We start from the raw sequence: 21,329 nt of genomic DNA, 5'->3' as shown, positions 1-21,329 counted from the left end.
TTCTCTTTATATATATGTAATGCTTTTGAGTAATTGTTGATTCAAGATGGCGACTGATTGATTTAAATGCGAGGATTTATTTACGCAATAGTAGGGCGATAGCGGCCATTGGCTTTGCATCGGCATGAAACAACACAAAGTCCACTCGGAAATTTCAGAATTATTTAGAGAACAGCCCGCAGAAGCGGACATCGCCTTAGGGGTATTTTAATTAAATTAATTACAAACCCGAATTAAAGTGATGGGTTTTCCTTGTGAGGTCATCGGTGACCGTGATGAGACCATCAACTCGCTACACCTGAAAACCCGGTTTACTCATAGTCTGTGTGAGTCTATGGGTCTCTGTGTGAGTCTATGGGTCTCTGTGTGAGTCTATGGGTCTCTGTGTGAGTCTATGGGTCTCTGTGTGAGTCTATGGGTCTCTGTATGAGTCTATGGGTCTCTGTGTGAGTCTACGGGTCTCTGTGTGAGTCTATGGGTATCTGTGTGAGTCTATGGGTCTCTGTGCTAGTCTATGGGTTTCTGTGCGAGTCTACGGGTCTCTGTGTGAGTCTATGGGTCTCTGTATGAGTCTATGGGTCTCTGTGTGAGTCTACGGGTCTCTGTGTGAGTCTATGGGTATCTGTGTGAGTCTATGGGTCTCTGTGCGAGTCTATGGGTCTCTGTGCGAGTCTACGGGTCTCTGTGTGAGTCTATGGGTATCTGTGTGAGTCTATGGGTCTCTGTGCGAGTCTATGGGTCTCTGTGCGAGTCTACGGGTCTCTGTGCGCGTCTATGGGTCTCTGTGTGAGTCTATGGGTCTCTGTGTGAGTCTACGGGTCTCTGTGCGAGTCTACGGGTCTCTGTGCGAGTCTATGGGTCTCTGTGTGAGTCTATGGGTCTTTGTATGAGTCTATGGGTCTCTGTGCGAGTCTACGGGTCTCTGTGCTAGTCTACGGGTCTCTGTGTGAGTCTATGGATCTCTGTGTGAGTCTATGGATCTCTGTGTGAGTCTACGGGTCTCTGTGCGAGTCTACGGGTCTCTGTGCGAGTCTATGGGTCTCTGTGTGAGTCTACGGGTCTCTGTGTGAGTCTACGGGTCTCTGTGTGAGTCTATGGGTCTCTGTGCGAGTCTATGGGTCTCTGTGTGAGTCTATGGGTCTTTGTATGAGTCTATGGGTCTCTGTGCGAGTCTACGGGTCTCTGTGCTAGTTTACGGGTCTCTGTGTGAGTCTATGGATCTCTGTGTGAGTCTATGGATCTCTGTGTGAGTCTACGGGTCTCTGTGCGAGTCTACGGGTCTCTGTGTGAGTCTATGGGTCTATGTTTGAGTCTATGTGTCTCTGTGTGAGTCTATGGGTCTGTGTGAGACTTTGGGTCTCTACACAGTCTGTATTTCTGTGTGAGTCTATGGGTTTGTGTCGGCCTCCATGCGAGTTTGGGTCCTGCATGCGTCTCTCCACTGAGCGACACAGAAAGAGAGACACGGAGCAGAGAACACACGCAGGTTCGTGACATCGCCCAACACTCTTACAAGACGCGAGCGGCGGGGCTTTTAGGCAGAGGGGGTCGACGACAATGGCCCGGATGGGTCGAGGCTAATAACGGAACGGCAGCGCCAGGGATGGAACGCGGTGTCCGAGAAGGGAGGAGGGGGGGCGTCCAGAGAGGAGGAGACGCATGTTCGTCTTCGGTGGGGGCATAAGTAACCACGACCACCACTCCTCGCCTCTGGTTGATGGGAAGGCGAGCCCAAAGTAGCCTGGGGCTTACAGCTTCTCACATCTCACCACCACGATCCCACACCCCCTTCATTATTTTGTCCAGAAGAAGAGCCACTCCCTGTTGTTTGGCAGTCTCCTGCCCCGAGTAGAGGACTGTCCACCCCTCATGGTGGCAGGAGCCAGAGCCGGTCCACCGGACCTCCTGAATACCACAGAGATCCAGGCAGTACCGGTCCAGCACCCGACAGAGGAGTGGCAGCCTCTCCTCCGCAGTGAGCGTTCGAACATGCCATGTGGCCGCATGAAGTGCTTTTTTGTTGTTTCTGGAGGAGCCCCGAGGGTGAAGATTCAGTCTCCTGGCTCCGCCAATTGGGGTTTGGCCAGGATACGTCATAGACGCCTGTCCCCCTGGGGCCTCCGGCACAAGCTTATTAATAAAAAAAAATCCGTCGTGGTTTAGTGGTAATTAATTGAAGGTGGAGGGGTTACCAGCCCCTCGCACCCGTCCAGAGCCCCCATTTGGCCACTGTGGTGGTTACAAACGCTATGAGGGGAAAGGCCAATCGGAATTGGCCCTCCCCCCACGGTACTGCCCACCACAGCGTTGCCGCCCGGCACCACGAGGAGGTAAGGGGTTGTTTTTTGCCGGACTAACCACCATCATCAACACCGCCATCACCAACACCACCAACTTCGCTATCATAAACACCACCAACATCACCACCACCATCATCAACACCACCATCATCATGATTAACCACTATCATCGTCATCAACACCACCACCTTCAGTTTAACACGTAGGCTTTCGCGACCAATATTATTAATAAAGGGTTTTGGCTTAGATCGCGTAAGTATAAATGTGTCGGAACCCTCCACCACCGGACACAGCCAGCGAGGTTTGTCACGTAAACAGCACGTGCCAGTTAGTTTACTACTTCAGCCCACCGGTGTGTTGGAAAGTAAATCCACGACATTTAAACTTTGAGTAGTGCGACGTTTCGCTGGCAATTACATCAACCAGCAACATCGGGCGATTTGCCAGAATCGTGAAGCAATCCGATCATCAACACCATCATCACCATCATCAACACCATCATGATTACCACCATCATCGCCACCATCACACCCCGTTCCCTTCTACCTGCCCGCTGCCATAAACCCCGAGATAATGGGATGAGTGCAGCCCCCCCTCCCCCTACTCCCCTCAATGACCCGGACAAGAGAGGAGCGTGTGTTCTCTCGAAGAGGTACAAACACTCGCACTGACACACACGCATGTGCTCACACGCGCATGTGCTCACACGCGCATGTGCTCACACACGCATGTGCTCACACAAATACACCCTGTTCAGTATTCACAAACGCTGAGTCGCAGCACCTGTGATGAAGGCCGGCACGGCACACGAGGGGGTGGGTGGCCAGCATCGCGCCCGACCACATTTGTCTCCCCAGTGGCGATGTTTACACAGTGCACCCAGGTACTCATTTGAGGCTGAGTCGACCTAGGGGAAGCCCAGGACCGGTTCAGATCATCGTCACCGGTGACTCGAACCCGGGTCTCTGCCGCTCCCCATCCTGATACGAGCGTGTACACGTTGCACGTAACGACTCGCACACTGATACATGTGCACAACAAAGACAAAGATCCCCCGTGTAGCCTTAACAGACTGTAGGGGCAAGTGCTGTTTGCGTGCACCTAATGAAGGCCGGCACGGCACACGAGGGGGTGGGTACTAATTTGAGGCTTAGTCGACCTAGGGGAGGCCCAGGACCGCTACGCTACCGCTCCCCACTGCCCCCAGGCGCGCCTCCACACACAGCAACGTACCATCACGCGCGCGCGCGCGTTGCGGAGTGGACAACATTGGCACGCGCACACAAACTGCGTACCCGTAGAATGAAGAAACGTTTTAAAAACACGGGTTTTTTAAAACGGGTTTTTATTTCTGCCGAGCATAGACACAGGTTGGCCGGAGCGAGTAGGAACGACGCCTCTTTACATCTTTACGAGCTCGAGGCGAAGACGCCGAGCAGCTGCCACAAGGGCGGTGGTGGTGGTGGTGGGGCCGCAGGGCTGAGCACCAGGCAGCCATGCCGAGGTGACCTGTTGGGGGTCAAGTGCTGTTCATAATAATTATTCATTTAAATGTAACAAAAATATCGCCCTTTAAACAAGCATGCTCTTGGTTCTTTCGATAAAGTCGCGTGGATAGAAAAAATTTTGTATTGAAAAATAAATAAAAAATAAAAGCAAAAATCCCCACGACGTTTCGATCGCAACACAAGCGGTCTTTGCCTGAAGAAGGCCGCTTGTGTTGCCACCGAAACGTCGTGGGTTTTGTCGCTTTATTTATTTAATTTATATTTTTAAAAAATTCTATCTCCGTGACTTTACCGAAAGAACCAATAATATGAATTCCTAGAGTCACGAAAGTTTTAAGTCAAAACGTTAAGCAATTGTTCTCAGGGCGCTACGCCACGGCGAGGCGAACAACAACAACAACAACCACCACCAATGTAAAGAAGAAGAAGTCGAGGCGAGAAAGACCAGTTTGAAAATAACTAAAAGAGAGCATGAGACGATTTTTAAACGGATGAGTTTTTTTTCAGTTGTCGTCGTCGTCGAGATTTGAAGATTTGTAAAATGTCTCGGAAGTCCCCGTGACCTCGAAGAAGGGTGGTCGGGTCAGCCTACACCACGCCGGGCCGCCTTTGTCTCCCCAGTGCCGATGTATGTTTACACACTCGGTGCCTTGGTAAGGCGGCTACAGCAGAGCGGGGGGAGGGTCAGCTCTGTTTGTTTATTTACGAACCCCCCCCCATCACCCGCCTCGCATTGACCCACAATGCATCGCGGCTCCCGATACATTTCAGTATTTTTTGTTGTTGTTGTTTAAACCCCGAATTTAAAAAATGTCTCTCCGTGGGCTCTGCGGTGGACACGTCTGCGTGTCGCCGCAGTCTACATCCCCAGCTACCTGGAGAAGGATGAGGTGTGCGTCGTGTGCGGGGACAAGGCCACGGGATACCACTACCGATGCATCACCTGCGAGGGATGCAAGGTGAGGCTGCCCTCTGCTGCTGCCGCCCGTGTGCTTCGTCATCATCACCATCAACCATCAGTCATCACTGTCAGACATCACCCATCATCACCATCAGACATCACCCATCATCACGACCAGTCATCAGTCATCACTGTCAGTCATCACCCATCATCACGACCAGACATCACCCATCATCACCATCAGACATCACCCATCATCACGATCATACATCACCCATCATCACCATCAGACATCACCCATCATCACGACCAGTCATCAGTCATCACTGTCAGTCATCACCCATCATCACGACCAGACATCACCCATCATCACTGTCAGTCATCCATCACTGTCAGTCATCACCCATCATCACCATCAGACATCACCCATCATCACTGTCAGTCATCCATCACTGTCAGTCATCACCCATCATCACCATCAGACATCAGTCATCACTATCAGTCATCACCCATCACTATCAGTAAGCACGTGATCTCTAACATGTTTTGAAGGTTTAAAGCTTTCGTGACTGCAGGGATTCATCTTCTTGGTTCTTTCGGTAAAGTCACGTAGAAGGGAAGTAATACAATAATAAAAATAAAATATAATAAAATAATTCTCACGACGTTTCGGCCACAACGCAAGCAGCCGTCCTCAGGTGAAGAATGAAACACCACAAAGCTTGGAGCGTATATTTAAGCTGGGTTGGAGGGGGGGAGGTGGGAAGAAGAGCGCTTTGACAAAATAATTTGCATATCAAAAGGAATTTAGCATATGGAAAAGCATTTGGAAAATGCGTAGGAGGTGGGCATATTTTCCATATGCTAAATTCCTCTTGATATGCAAATTATTTTGTCAAAGCGCTCTTTTTCCCACCTCCCCCCTCCAACCCAGCTTAAATATACGCTCCAAGCTTGGTGGTGTTTCATTCTTCACCTGAGGACGGCTGCTTGCGTTGTGGCCGAAACGTCGTGAGAATTATTTTATTATGTTTTATTTTTATTATTTTATTACTTCCCTTCTACGTGACTTTACCGAAAGAACCAAGAAGATGTTTTGAAGGGCCATTGCCCGAAACGTCGCCTGTTCTATATTTTTCCACACACGGTGGTGTTGTTGACGAGTGTGAAGTCGATTTCAGCTGTCGACCGCCCGTTCTTGTGCACCGCTGCCAACGCAGCAACAGCACCGGATGACGTCTTTGTTGTTGTTGATGATGATTCGTAAACCATCTCAGTAGAAGACAAAAGTTTTGCTGGCTGTAGGGACGACCACGTCCACGAGGACGTGCCAGGCTGCTAGATGTTAAGAACAATTGAGTGGCGCTCGGACCAGAAGGGACGTTGACGGCCGACGCTTCGAGACCGCTCGCGGAGCAGCAGCCGAGGAACGTAACGGAACGTAACGGAACGCGCTTTCGTAGAGAGCGGCGAACGTCCACCGAGGGCGGAGCGGGAAGCCGCGAACCAGCTCGCGGTGCCACTGAGCAGGCGCCTTGCGGGGGTGGTGGCCGGGCGGGCGTTGCCTCGGGGAGTGAGGGCTTCATTGGGATCGAGCGTGCGGCCGACGACGCCGACGACGACGATTGGCAATTGACGAGGCGGGGCCGTTCCTCCGTGGGCGTCCCGGCAGCGGCGTCGATTGCCTCTCGCGCCGCGCTCGCTGCCGCCCCTCGCCTCTCCTCCCCGCTCCGTTGGCGGGAGGAGGCGGGGGAGAGTATTTATAGCCGGAACAGCCGAGCCTCGGGGGGGATCACGACAGGGAGAGAAGTGCGGAGATCCCCACACCCCCCAAAAGAGGAGTGGGGGGTGGGGGGTGTACCTGGCAAGGCAGACCCCTGGGGTGGCACGGCGGTGGATACCGGGCCCCAGGTTGCCCAGCGCGTTGGCGCCAGCGTGCCGGTGCGGCGGCTAACCGACGGGGCGCCTCGCCTCGCTCCGTGTCCGCGCGCGCAGGGCTTCTTCCGGCGCACGATCCAGAAGAATCTGCACCCGCTGTACGCGTGCAAGCTGGAGGGCGCCTGCCTCGTGGACAAGGGCACGCGCAACCACTGCCAGGAGTGTCGCTTCAACAAGTGCCTCGCCGTGGGCATGGCCACCGACCGTACGTTGGCACGCAGCGCCAGCACGTGGCGCAAGCGCAGATAGCTAGGACAGAGCACACAGCACCAGCCCAGAGCACACAGCACCAGCCCAGAGCACACAGCACCAGCCCAGAGCACACAGCGCCAGCCCAGATCACACAGCACCAGCCCAGATCACACAGCACCAGCCCAGAGCACACAGCACCAGCCCAGATCACACAGCACCAGCCCAGATCACACAGCACCAGCCCATAGCACACAGCACCAACCCAGAGCACACAGCACCAACCCAGAGCACACAGCACCAACCCAGAGCACACAGCACTAGCCCAGAGCACACAGCACCAACCCAGAGCACACAGTACCAGCCCAGAGCACACAGCACCAGCCCAGAGCACACAGCACCAGCCCAGAGCACACAGCACCAGCCCAGAGCACACAGCTCCAGCCCAGAGCACACAGCACTAGCACAGAGCACACAGCTCCAGCCCAGAGCACACAGCACTAGCCCAGAGCACACAGCACCAGCCCAGAGCACACAGCACTAGCCCAGAGCACACAGCTCCAGCCCAGAGCACACAGCGCCAGCCCAGAGCACACAGCACCAGCCCAGTGCACACAGCTCCAGCCCAGAGCACACAGCACTAGCCCAGAGCACACAGCTCCAGCCCAGAGCACACAGCACCAGCCCAGAGCACACAGCTCCAGCCCAGAGCACACAGCACTAGCCCAGAGCACACAGCTCCAGCCCAGAGCACACAGCTCCAGCCCAGAGCACACAGCTCCAGCCCAGAGCACACAGCGCCAGCCCAGAGCACACAGCTCCAGCCCAGAGCACACAGCTCCAGCCCAGAGCACACAGCTCCAGCCCAGAGCACACAGCTCCAGCCCAGAGCACACAGCTCCAGCCCAGAGCACACAGCACCAGCCCAGAGCACACAGCTCCAGCCCAGAGCACACAGCACCAGCCCAGAGCACACAGCTCCAGCCCAGAGCACACAGCTCCAGCCCAGAGCACACAGCTCCAGCCCAGAGCACACAGCACCAGCCCAGAGCACACAGCACTAGCACAGAGCACACAGCTCCAGCCCAGAGCACACAGCACCAGCCCAGAGCACACAGCGCTAGCACAGAGCACACAGCACTAGCCCAGAGCACACAGCTCCAGCCCAGAGCACACAGCACTAGCACAGAGCACACAGCACTAGCCCAGATCACACAGCACTAGCACAGAGCACACAGCTCCAGCCCAGAGCACACAGCACTAGCCCAGAGCACACATCACTAGCCCAGAGCACACAGCACCAGCCCAGAGCACACAGCACCAGCCCAGAGCACACAGCACCAGCCCAGAGCACACAGCACTAGCCCAGAGCACACAACACCAGCCCAGAGCACACAGCACTAGCCCGGAGCACACAGCACCAGCCCAGAGCACACAACACCAGCACAGAGCACACAGCACCAGCCCAGAGCACACAGCACTAGCCCAGAGCACACAGCACTAGCCCAGAGCACACAACACCAGCACAGAGCACACAGCGCCAGCCCAGAGCACACAGCACTAGCCCAGAGCACACAGCACCAGCCCAGAGCACACAACACCAGCCCAGAGCACACAGCACCAGCCCAGAGCACACAGCTCCAGCCCAGAGCACACAGCACTAGCCCAGAGCACACAGCACTAGCACAGAGCACACAGCTCCAGCCCAGAGCACACAGCACCAGCCCAGAGCACACAGCTCCAGCCCAGAGCACACATCACTAGCCCAGAGCACACAGCACCAGCCCAGAGCACACAGCTCCAGCCCAGAGCACACAGCGCTAGCCCAGAGCACACAACACCAGCCCAGAGCACACAGCACTAGCACAGAGCACACAGCACCAGCCCAGAGCACACAGCACCAGCCCAGAGCACACAGCACCAGCCCAGAGCACACAGCTCCAGCCCAGAGCACACAGCACTAGCCCAGAGCACACAGCACCAGCCCAGAGCACACAGCACTAGCCCAGAGCACACAGCACTAGCCCAGAGCACACAGCTCCAGCCCAGAGCACACAGCACTAGCCCAGAGCACACAGCACCAGCCCAGAGCACACAGCACTAGCCCAGAGCACACAGCACCAGCCCAGAGCACACAGCGCTAGCCCAGAGCACACAGCACTAGCCCAGAGCACACAGCACTAGCACAGAGCACACAGCGCCAGCCCAGAGCACACAGCACTAGCCCAGAGCACACAGCACCAGCCCAGAGCACACAGCACTAGCCCAGAGCACGCAGCACCAGCCCAGAGCACACAGCACTAGCTCAGAGCACACAGCACTAGCCCAGAGCACACAGCACTAGCTCAGAGCACGCAGCACCAGCCCAGAGCACACAGCACTAGCTCAGAGCACGCAGCACCAGCCCAGAGCACACAGCACTAGCCCAGAGCACGCAGCACCAGCCCAGAGCACACAGCACTAGCTCAGAGCACACAGCACTAGCCCAGAGCACACAGCACTAGCCCAGAGCACACAGCACTAGCACAGAGCACACAGCACTAGCACAGAGCACACAGCGCCAGCCCAGAGCACACAGCACTAGCCCAGCCCAGAGCACACAGCGCTAGCACAGAGCACGCAGCACCAGCCCAGAGCACGCAGCACCAGCCCAGAGCACACAGCACTAGCCCAGCCCAGAGCACACAGCACTAGCACAGAGCACGCAGCACCAGCCCAGAGCACACAGCACTAGCCCAGAGCACGCAGCACTAGCCCAGAGCACGTGGTTCCAGCCCAGAGCACACAGCGCTAGCACACAGCGCCAGCCCAGATAATTAGCCCAGAGCACGCGGCACTAGCCCAGACCACGTGGTTCCAGTGCGCAGTGGTAGCCTAGATCACCAGCCCACAGCACCAGCTTGGGCACTGATGCTCACCGTCGTCCCCGGTCTGCCTCTCCTCCTCCTGCTGCCCCTCCCACCTCCCCCCTCCTGCTGCCCCCCCCCGCCCCCCTCCTGCTGCCCCCCGTCTAGTCGTGCTGGACGAGGGCAAGCGGCTGGCCAAGCGCCGTCTGATCGCGGAGAACCGCGAACGGCGGCGGCGAGGAGAGACGCAGCGGAGTGGCGCGTGGGAGCGGCCGGGCCCCTCGCGGCACGAGTGGGCGCTGCTGCAGGCCGTCACCGACGCCCACCGCTCCACCAGCGCCGAGGGCAGCCTGTGGCGGCAGCACCGCAGGTTCCTGGTGAGGGGCGGCGAAAGCACGCAGAGACACACGCAGAGACACAGGCAGAGACACACGCAGAGACACAGGCAGAGACACACGCAGAGACACACGCAGAGACACACGCAGAGACACACGCAGAGACACACGCAGAGACGCACGCAGAGACACACGCAGAGACGCACGCAGAGACGCACGCAGAGACGCACGCAGAGACACACGCAGAGACACAGGCAGAGACACACGCAGAGACGCACGCAGAGACGCACGCAGAGACGCACGCAGAGACGCACGCAGAGACGCACGCAGAGACGCACGCAGAGACGCACGCAGAGACGCACGCAGAGACGCACGCAGAGACGCACGCAGAGACGCACGCAGAGACGCACGCAGAGACGCACGCAGAGACACACGCAGAGACACGCACGCAGAGACACAGGCAGAGACACAGGCAGAGACACACGCAGAGAAACAGGCAGAGACGCACGCAGAGACACACGCAGAGACACAGGCAGAGACGCACGCAGAGACGCACGCAGAGACACACGCAGAGACACACGCAGAGACACACGCAGAGACACACGCAGAGACACGCACGCAGAGACACAGGCAGAGACACAGGCAGAGACACACGCAGAGAAACAGGCAGAGACGCACGCAGAGACACACGCAGAGACACACGCAGAGACGCACGCAGAGACACACGCAGAGACACACGCAGAGACACACGCAGAGACACACGCAGAGACACGCACGCAGAGACACAGGCAGAGACACAGGCAGAGACACACGCAGAGAAACAGGCAGAGACGCACGCAGAGACACACGCAGAGACACAGGCAGAGACGCACGCAGAGACACACGCAGAGACACACACAGAGACACACGCAGAGACGCACACAGAGACACACGCAGAGACACACGCAGAGACACACGCAGAGACACACGCAGAGACGCACGCAGAGACACGCACGCAGAGACGCACGCAGAGACGCACGCAGAGACGCACGCAGAGACACACACAGAGACTCACACAGAGACACTCACAGAGACACACACAGAGACACTCACAGAGACACACACAGAGACTCACGCAGAGACACACGCAGAGACACACGCAGAGACACACGCAGAGACACACGCAGAGACGCACGCAGAGACACACACAGAGACTCACACAGAGACACTCACAGAGAGGCACGCAGAGACACACACAGAGACTCACGCAGAGACACACGCAGAGACACACACAGAGATACACACAAAGACACACGCAGAGACTCACACAGAGACACACACAGAGACGCACGCAGAGACACACGCAGAGACACGCAGAGACACAGGCAGAGACACACGCAGAGACACAGGCAGAGACACACGCAGAGACACACGCAGAGACACACGCAGAGACGCACGCAGAGACGCACGCAGAGACACACGCAGAGACACACGCAGAGACGCACGCAGAGACACACGCAGAGACACAGGCAGAGACACACGCAGAGACACAGGCAGAGACACACGCAGAGACACAGGCAGAGACACACGCAGAGACACACGCAGAGACACACGCAGAGACACACGCAGAGACACAGGCAGAGACACACGCAGAGAAACAGGCAGAGACGCACGCAGAGACACACGCAGAGACACACGCAGAGACACACGCAGAGACACACGCAGAGACACGCACGCAGAGACACAGGCAGAGACACAGGCAGAGACACAGGCAGAGACACACGCAGAGAAACAGGCAGAGACGCACGCAGAGACACACGCAGAGACACACACAGAGACACACGCAGAGACGCACACAGAGACACACGCAGAGACACACGCAGAGACACACGCAGAGACACACGCAGAGACGCACGCAGAGACACGCACGCAGAGACGCACGCAGAGACGCACGCAGAGACGCACGCAGAGACACACACAGAGACTCACACAGAGACACTCACAGAGACACACACAGAGACACTCACAGAGACACACGCAGAGACTCACGCAGAGACACACGCAGAGACACACGCAGAGACACACGCAGAGACACACGCAGAGACGCACGCAGAGACACACACAGAGACTCACACAGAGACACTCACAGAGAGGCACGCAGAGACACACGCAGAGACACACACAGAGATACACACAGAGATACACACAAAGACACACGCAGAGACTCACGCAGAGACACACACAGAGACTCACGCAGAGACACACGCAGAGACACACACAGAGATACACACAAAGACACACGCAGAGACTCACACAGAGACACACACAGAGACGCACGCAGAGACACACACAGAGACTCACGCAGAGACACACGCAGAGACACACACAGAGATACACACAAAGACACACGCAGAGACTCACACAGAGACACACACAGAGACGCACGCAGAGACACACGCAGAGACACGCAGAGACACACGCAGAGACACACGCAGAGACACAGGCAGAGACACACGCAGAGACACACGCAGAGACACATGCAGAGACGCACGCAGAGACACACGCAGAGACACACGCAGAGACACACGCAGAGACGCACGCAGAGACGCACGCAGAGACACACGCAGAGACACACGCAGAGACGCACGCAGAGACGCACGCAGAGACACACGCAGAGACGCACGCAGAGACGCACGCAGAGACGCACGCAGAGACACACGCAGAGACACACGCAGAGACGCACGCAGAGACACACGCAGAGACACACGCAGAGACGCACGCAGAGACGCACGCAGAGACGCACGCAGAGACGCACGCAGAGACGCACGCAGAGACACACGCAGAGACACACGCAGAGACACACGCAGAGACGCACGCAGAGACACACACAGAGACGCAAGCAGAGACGCACGCAGAGACGCACGCAGAGACACACGCAGAGACACACGCAGAGACACACGCAGAGACACACACAGAGACGCACGCAGAGACACACGCAGAGACGCACGCAGAGACGCACGCAGAGACACACGCAGAGACACACGCAGAGACGCACGCAGAGACACACGCAGAGACACACGCAGAGACACACGCAGAGACACACGCAGAGACGCACGCAGAGACGCACGCAGAGACGCACGCAGAGACGCACGCAGAGACGCACGCAGAGACACACGCAGAGACACACGCAGAGACACGCACGCAGAGACACAGGCAGAGACACACGCAGAGAAACAGGCAGAGACGCGCGCAGAGACACACGCAGAGACACAGGCAGAGACGCACGCAGAGACACACGCAGAGACACACACAGAGACACACGCAGAGACGCACACAGAGACACACGCAGAGACACACGCAGAGACACACGCAGAGACACACGCAGAGACGCACGCAGAGACACACGCAGAGACTCACACAGAGACACACACAGAGACTCACACAGAGACACTCACAGAGACACACACAGAGACACTCACAGAGACACACACAGAGACTCACGCAGAGACACACGCAGAGACACACGCAGAGACACACGCAGAGACACACGCAGAGACGCACGCAGAGACGCACGCAGAGACACACACAGAGACTCACACAGAGACACTCACAGAGAGGCACGCAGAGACACACACAGAGACTCACGCAGAGACACACGCAGAGACACACACAGAGATACACACAAAGACACACGCAGAGACTCACACAGAGACACACACAGAGACGCACGCAGAGACACACGCAGAGACACGCAGACACACGCAGAGACACACGCAGAGACGCACGCAGAGACGCACGCAGAGACACACACAGAGACTCACACAGAGACACACGCAGAGACGCACACAGAGACACATGCAGAGACACACGCAGAGACACACGCAGAGACACACGCAGAGACACACGCAGAGACACTCACAGAGACACACACAGAGACACACGCAGAGACACACGCAGAGACACACGCACAGACGCACGCAGAGACACTCACAGAGACACACACAGAGACACACACAGAGACTCACACAGAGACGCACACACAGAGACTCACGCAGAGACGCACACAGACACACACAGAGGCACTCACATAGACTCACACAGAGACTCACACAGAGACTCACACAGAGACAAACGCAGAGACTCACGCAGAGACGCACACAGACACACACAGAGGCACTCACATAGACTCACACAGAGACTCACACAGAGACTCACACAGAGACAAACGCAGAGACACACGCAGAGACTCACACAGAGACACATGCAGAGACTCACACAGAGACACACACAGAGACACATGCAGAGACACACGCAGAGACACACACACACAGACTCACACAGAGACACACACAGAGACACACACAGAGACACACGCAGAGACACACGCAGAGACACACGCACAGACGCACGCAGAGACACTCACAGAGACACACACAGAGACACACACAGAGACTCACACAGAGACGCACACACAGAGACTCACGCAGAGACGCACACAGACACACACAGAGGCACTCACATAGACTCACACAGAGACTCACACAGAGACTCACACAGAGACAAACGCAGAGACACACGCAGAGACTCACACAGAGACACATGCAGAGACTCACACAGAGACACACACAGAGACACATGCAGAGACACACGCAGAGACACACACACACAGACTCACACAGAGACACACACAGAGACTCACACAGAGACACACACAGAGACACACACAGAGACACACGCAGAGACACACGCAGAGACACACACAGAGACACACACAGAGACGCACACAGAGACGCACACAGAGACGCACACAGAGACACACGCAGAGACACACGCAGAGACACACACACACACAGAGACACACACACAGAGACACTCACAGAGACGCACGCAGAGACACACACAGAGACTCACACAGAGACACATGCAGAGACACTCACAGAGACACACACACAGAGACACACACAGAGACACACACACAGAGACACACACAGAGACGCACGCAGAGACACACACAGAGACACACACAGAGACACACACAGAGACGCACGCAGAGACACACGCGACACAGACATTGATATGCACAGAGAGGTAAGTTCCGTCCCTTCTCTCACACGCACTCCCTCTCCATTTGCCCTCCCAACCCCCGTTTTTCTGCCCTCCTCCCCCCTTCCACCCTCGCCCCGTGGCCCCACAGCCCGAAGACATTGGGCAGGTGGTGGCGGGGGGCGACCGCGTGGACGTGAAGGCGTTCTGCCACTTCATCAGCATCATCACCCCGGCCATCATCCGCGTCGTCGACTTCGCCAAGAAGCTGCCCGTGTTCTGCGAGGTGGAGACACGCACACGTGCACGCACACGTGTATGCGCGCGCACGCACACACGCACACACGCGCACGCATAAGTACCCACATACGGACACGCACATGTTCCCGAGTGCTCACACATGCACAGACACACACACACGCACAGACACACACATGCACAACAACCGCCATTCGCCACTAAGTGGCGGTGACGTCACCACGATGCTTGTGCCAGGCCAAGTGCACCTTGAGGCCACGTGAAGTGTCGAACGCCCGCTGGCAGGAGGTCACGGGGCAGACCCAGGTGCCACGGGTCGACTGACTGAGATGACTGGCTGATGCACCACCTGTGCCCCCTACTGTGCCAACTTGCTGTGCTTTAGCCACCCGGCGCTCCGCTCGTTGTTGTGAGCGCCGCTCCTCCGCCCTCCGTTGTTGTTGGAGGGCGACTGCCCAGTAGCGTCCTTCACGAGCCTCCTCCACAGAGGCCGATCTTGACACCGCTGGTACCAGTCATCGGCAAATCCACTCAGCTCCAAGTCCTCCTGTACCACATCACTCCATCTCTTCTCTAGCCCGTGCCGCGCCCGTTTAGCCCCCTCGATCCGGCCGAACAAAAGCTGTTTAGGCATGCGGTGGCTGGGCATGCGGGCTACATGACCCAGCCAACGCAGCCTTGCCTGGCGGAGGAGCTCATCGATGAGACTTTGCCCAGATCTTTCAAGGATTTGTGAGCTCCTCACACAATCCAGCCTGGTTAAACCCAGGATGGAACGTAGGCAGGCCAGCCTAAATGTTTCCAACACACACACACACAGACAGACACACAGACACACGCACAACTCTAACCCTCCACCTCCTCCACCTCCTCCACGTCCTCCACCACCTGGTCCCCTAACCCCGACTAACCCTCCTCCACCACCTCCTCCTCCTCTCCTAGCTGCCCTTCAGGGACCAGATCGTGACACTCAAGGGCTGCCGCAGGAGATCTTGTCTCTAACCCTCCTCCTCCACCACCTCCACCACCTCGTGTCTAACCCTCCTCCACCACCTCCACCACCTCGTCTCTAAACCTCCACCTCCTCATCTCCACCCCCACCTCGTCCCCTAACCCCTACTAACCCCTACTAACCCCTACTAACCCCCACCTCGTCCCCTACTAACCCCTACTAACCCCCACCTCGTCCCCTACTAACCCCTACTAACCCCCACCTCGTCCCCTACTAACCTTCACCTCGTCCCCTACTATCCTCCACCTCATCCCCTAACCCCTACTAACCCCTACTAACCCCCACCTCGTCCCCTAACCCCTACTAACCCCCACCTCATCCCCTAACCCCTACTAACCCCCCCCCACCTCGTCCCCTACTAACCCCCACCTCGTCCCCTACTAACCCCCACCTCATCCCCTAACCCCTACCAACCCCCCCCCCCCCCCACCTCGTCCCCTACTAACCCCCTCCTCATCCTCTAACCCCTACTAACCCCCACCTCCTCCCCTACTAACCCCCACCTCCCCCCCCCCCCCCCGCCGCGTGCACCTGCGCTCTAGCTGCCGTGCGAGGACCAGATCGTGCTGCTCAAGGGCTGCTGCATGGAGATCATGTCTCTGCGCGCCGCCGTGCGCTACGACGCGGGCAGCGAGACGCTGACGCTGAGCGGCGCCGTGGCCGTCACCAGCGGTCAGCTCCGCAGCGGCGGCCTCGGACTCGTCTCCGACTCCATCTTCGAGCTCGGACGCTCGCTCGCCGCCTTCCACATGGACGACACCGAGGTGGCCCTCATGCAGGCCGTGCTGCTGCTCTCGTCTGGTGAGCGGCGGTGCCGGTGCCGGTGCCGGTGCTGGCAGGATGGTGACAGTGGTGGCGGTGTGTTGTGTGTGTGTACGTTCAACTTCTTTCGCACCGTACGTAGCCAAACGTGCTAATCGGAGGTGCGGTAAGGCCGACTGACCGATCGATTGACTGACGGTGACAGCGGCGGTGGTGGTGGTGGTGATGATGATGGTTGACTAGGGGAGGCCCAGGACCAGTTCAGACATTTGTCGCTGGCATTGGCCGTGAGTGGGAATTGAACTCGGCTCGCCGGGTTCGTAGCACAGCATGTGCGTGTGTTCATGCGTCTGCTCATGTGCGTGTGCGTGTGCTCGCGCGTGCAGACCGTCCGGGCCTGACCTGTGTGGACGCGGTGGAGCGGGCGCAGGAGGAGCACCTGCTGGCGCTGGAGCACTACATCAACCAGCGGCACCACGCCATGCCCTTCTTCTGGCCAAAGCTGCTCATGAAGGTGACGGACCTGCGCACCATCGGCGCCTGCCACACCAGCCGCCTGCTGCACATGAAGGTGGAGTGCCCCGCCGAGCTCTTCCCTCCACTCTTCCTCGAGATCTTCGACGACTGACGGCGCCACGGAGGCCCCCCACGCCTCCGGGAACGCTCACCACCACCAGCACCACCAGCACCACCAGCAGCACCACCAGCACCACCAGCACCACCAGCAGCAGCACCACCAGCACCACCAGCACCAGCAGCACCACCAGCACCACCACCACCTCCACCACCACCAGCACCACCAGCACCAGCAGCACCACCAGCACCACCACCACCTCCACCACCACCAGCACCACCACCACCACCAGCACCACCAGCAGCACCACCACCACCAGCACCACCACCACCAGCAGCACCACCACCAGCAGCACCACTACCACCAGCACCACCACCAGCACCAGCACCACCACTACCACCAGCACCACCACCACCAGCACCACCACCACCAGCACCACCACCCGTGCATTCTGTAGTTCTTGGCTCCGGTTTCTCTGGTTTTGGACCCTGGGGTCTCATCCTGGGTTCTGCATCACAGGTTCTAGATTCTGGGTTCTGGCTCATGGGTTCTAGATTCCAGATCTTTGGATCTAAGTTCCAGACCCAGGTGTTGTTTTATTTATGTTGGGTTCCATAGACCCGGATCCCTGTTACCGAGGCCTGGATTTTGTAATTGCGAGTTGGGGCCCCGGCGCGAGGCATCTGGCGAGATCCCAAGAGACACCGAATCAAAACAACGGCAAGCGGCCACGGTTCGGAACAAAACAAACGCAACAAAAATAGCGGAAGGAGGCTATAAACTATCGCTAGACCTTTTTCATACCAGGTAAGGCCCACTTGAGCTATACAGCTGTTTTTTAGATGGCGTCTGGCCACAAGTGATAGTTCAACGAAGTGGCTTGTCACGTGGACATTTATAGCAGCCAAATACTCGAGACGGATGTTGATTCAAATGCGAAGGGAGAGAACGGAGGACCCGGAGGAAAATCCACGCCACCACTGTGGGAGAGAGACCGAGACACACAAACTCCAAATATACAGCAGCAGGCGTCAGGGTTAGAATCGAACCCACGACCTCCTGTGTACCAGGCGAGGGAGTCAACATCTCGCCACCGTAGCTAAGGAGAGCGGATGGACGATGAACGGGCAGACGAGCGAGCGGATGAAGGGAGGGACATTCTCGCCGGTCGGAACGAAGACGGCCAGCGCCGGGAAAACCGGCGAGCTCGCCACCGACAATTTGAGCGTTCGCCGAATGTAAAAACAACAAAAAACTAAAAAAAAAAGAAAATCAAAACGAGCGAAGTGCGGAGGAACCAATCAAACGACGCGCGGCGGAGGCAATGGCTGGACGATCTATTTTTATTTTACTTTAAAAAGATGAAGATGCGACGGGCGAGTGTAAATACGCGACGGAGGAGGAGGTGCGCCGATATTCACCTCTGCGCGGACGAGCGAGCGGGTGGATGTCCAAGGTTGGGGGGGTGGAAGAGGGATGCGGCTCCGTCCCCCGCCCACCCCCCCAAGGATCTGCTGGTTTGCAGACGGACATCTTCAACCGACTGCTGCAAAGCGTCCACATTCCTATTGCAGCTGCAGCGGGACCAAAGTGGCCGCCGGCTTTCCGCTCGGTTCGTAGCCGCCACGGTGGGAGAGCTACGACCGGCGGATTCGACGATGCCGGCGAATCGACCCCAATTCACAAATCATCTCATCCGTGGGGGGGCGGGGGGCGGGGGGCGGGGGGGGCGGGGGGCGGGGGGGGGCGGGGGGGCGGGGGGGGCGGGGGGGCGCGGGGCACCAGGAGTGTGGAGTCGGGTTTCGAATTTCGCGGACACATTTTTCCAACGAGAGATGTTCCATCCCCGAGGGATTCTCCCGGTGAAATGTTTTTGCCGCGCAGCTCTGAGTACGCAGGGATGTTAATCGCCCATAGGCAGAGGCACACACACACACACGACAAAGCTCCCCCGTGTAGCCTTAACCGACTGCTGGGGGCAAGTGCTGTTCGCGAGTAGCACCGACGAAGGCCGGCACGGCACACGAGGGGGTGGCTGGCCAACACCACGCCCGGTCGCCTTTGTCTCGACAGTGGCGATGTTTACACACACCGCACCAGGTACTCATGTTGAGGCTGAGTCGACCTAGGGTAGGCCCAGAACCGGTTCGGATAATCGTCACCGGTGTTGGCCGTGAGCGGGAACTGAACTCGGGTCATCGGGTTCGTCGCACAGCTGCGATAACCGCTACACCACCTCTCTTACACACACACATCTGTGTTTACACACACACATACAGGCACAATGCCCATTCAAAGATCACTAAAACCAAAACAAACAGCAGAGATATTCACCTGGAGCTGGGGACAGCAAACGAGAATTGCAGATGAAGACGGAAATAATGGCCAGTGTGGTTAGTGCTGGGGTCTGGGTGGCTGGTGTGGTTAGTGCTAGTCTCTGATTGGCCAGTGTGGTTAGGGCTAGTCTCTGATTGGCTGGTGTGGTGAGGGCTAGTCTCTGATTGGCCAGTGTGGTTAGGGCTAGTCTCTGATTGGCTGGTGTGGTTAGGGCTAGTCTCTGATTGGCCAGTGTGGTTAGGGCTAGTCTCTGATTGGCTGGTGTGGTTAGGGCTAGTCTCTGATTGGCTAGTGTGGTTAGGGCTAGTCTCTGATTGGCTGGTGTGGTGAGGGCTAGTCTCTGATTGGCTGGTGTGGTTCGGGCTAGTCTCTGATTGGCTGGTGTGGTTAGGGCTAGTCTCTGATTGGCTGGTGTGGTTAGGGCTAGTCTCTGATTGGCTGGTGTGGTTAGGGCTAGTCTCTGATTGGCTGGTGTGGTGAGGGCTAGTCTCTGATTGGCCAGTGTGGTTAGGGCTAGTCTCTGATTGGCTGGTGTGGTTAGGGCTAGTCTCTGATTGGCCAGTGTGGTTAGGGCTAGTCTCTGATTGGCTGGTGTGGTTAGGGCTAGTCTCTGATTGGCCAGTGTGGTTAGGGCTAGTCTCTGATTGGCTGGTGTGGTGAGGGCTAGTCTCTGATTGGCTGGTGTGGTTCGGGCTAGTCTCTGATTGGCTGGTGTGGTTAGGGCTAGTCTCTGATTGGCTGGTGTGGTTAGGGCTAGTCTCTGATTGGCTGGTGTGGTTAGGGCTAGTCTCTGATTGGCTAGTGTGGTTAGGGCTAGTCTCTGATTGGCTGGTGTGGTTAGGGCTAGTCTCTGATTGGCTGGTGTGGTTAGGGCTAGTCTCTGATTGGCCGGTGTGGTTAGGACTAGTCTCTGATTGGCTAGTGTGGTTAGGGCTAGTCTCTGATTGGCTGGTGTGGTTAGGGCTAGTCTCTGATTGGCTGGTGTGGTTAGGGCTAGTCTCTGATTGGCTGGTGTGGTTAGTGCTAGTCTCTGATTGGCTGGTGTGGTTCGGGCTAGTCTCTGATTGGCTGGTGTGGTTAGGGCTAGTCTCTGATTGGCTGGTGTGGTTAGGGCTAGTCTCTGATTGGCTGGTGTGGTTAGGGCTAGTCTCTGATTGGCTAGTGTGGTTAGGGCTAGTCTCTGATTGGCTGGTGTGGTTAGGGCTAGTCTCTGATTGGCTGGTGTGGTTAGGGCTAGTCTCTGATTGGCTGGTGTGGTTAGGGCTAGTCTCTGATTGGCTGGTGTGGTTAGGGCTAGTCTCTGATTGGCTGGTGTGGTTAGGGCTAGTCTCTGATTGGCTGGTGTGG

The 21,329-nt window shown here is 57.3% G+C and overlaps 1 protein-coding gene across 3 annotated transcripts in view; it reads left to right on the top strand.

Annotated features, from left to right (window-relative positions):
- LOC144951417 (thyroid hormone receptor beta-like) overlaps positions 1 to 17,830 on the top strand; it is a 55,170-nt gene extending 37,340 nt beyond the window's left edge. For all 3 annotated transcript variants that reach the window (XM_078881660.1, XM_078881659.1, XM_078881658.1), the window contains 6 exons: positions 4,667 to 4,767; positions 6,705 to 6,852; positions 9,851 to 10,059; positions 15,191 to 15,325; positions 16,852 to 17,110; positions 17,458 to 17,830. In XM_078881660.1, the coding sequence (XP_078737786.1) occupies positions 4,667 to 4,767; positions 6,705 to 6,852; positions 9,851 to 10,059; positions 15,191 to 15,325; positions 16,852 to 17,110; positions 17,458 to 17,699 (1,094 nt within the window). In that variant the 3' untranslated portion in view covers positions 17,700 to 17,830. The remainder of the gene's footprint in view (positions 1 to 4,666; positions 4,768 to 6,704; positions 6,853 to 9,850; positions 10,060 to 15,190; positions 15,326 to 16,851; positions 17,111 to 17,457) is intronic.
- Positions 17,831 to 21,329: the final 3,499 nt, after the last annotated feature.

The sequence above is a fragment of the Lampetra fluviatilis genome, chromosome 62, assembly GCF_964198595.1.
Source record: "Lampetra fluviatilis chromosome 62, kcLamFluv1.1, whole genome shotgun sequence".
Lineage (NCBI taxonomy): Eukaryota > Metazoa > Chordata > Hyperoartia > Petromyzontiformes > Petromyzontidae > Lampetra > Lampetra fluviatilis.
Note: the sequence above shows the minus strand (reverse complement) of the source record. Positions and strands in the feature narration are given on the sequence as shown.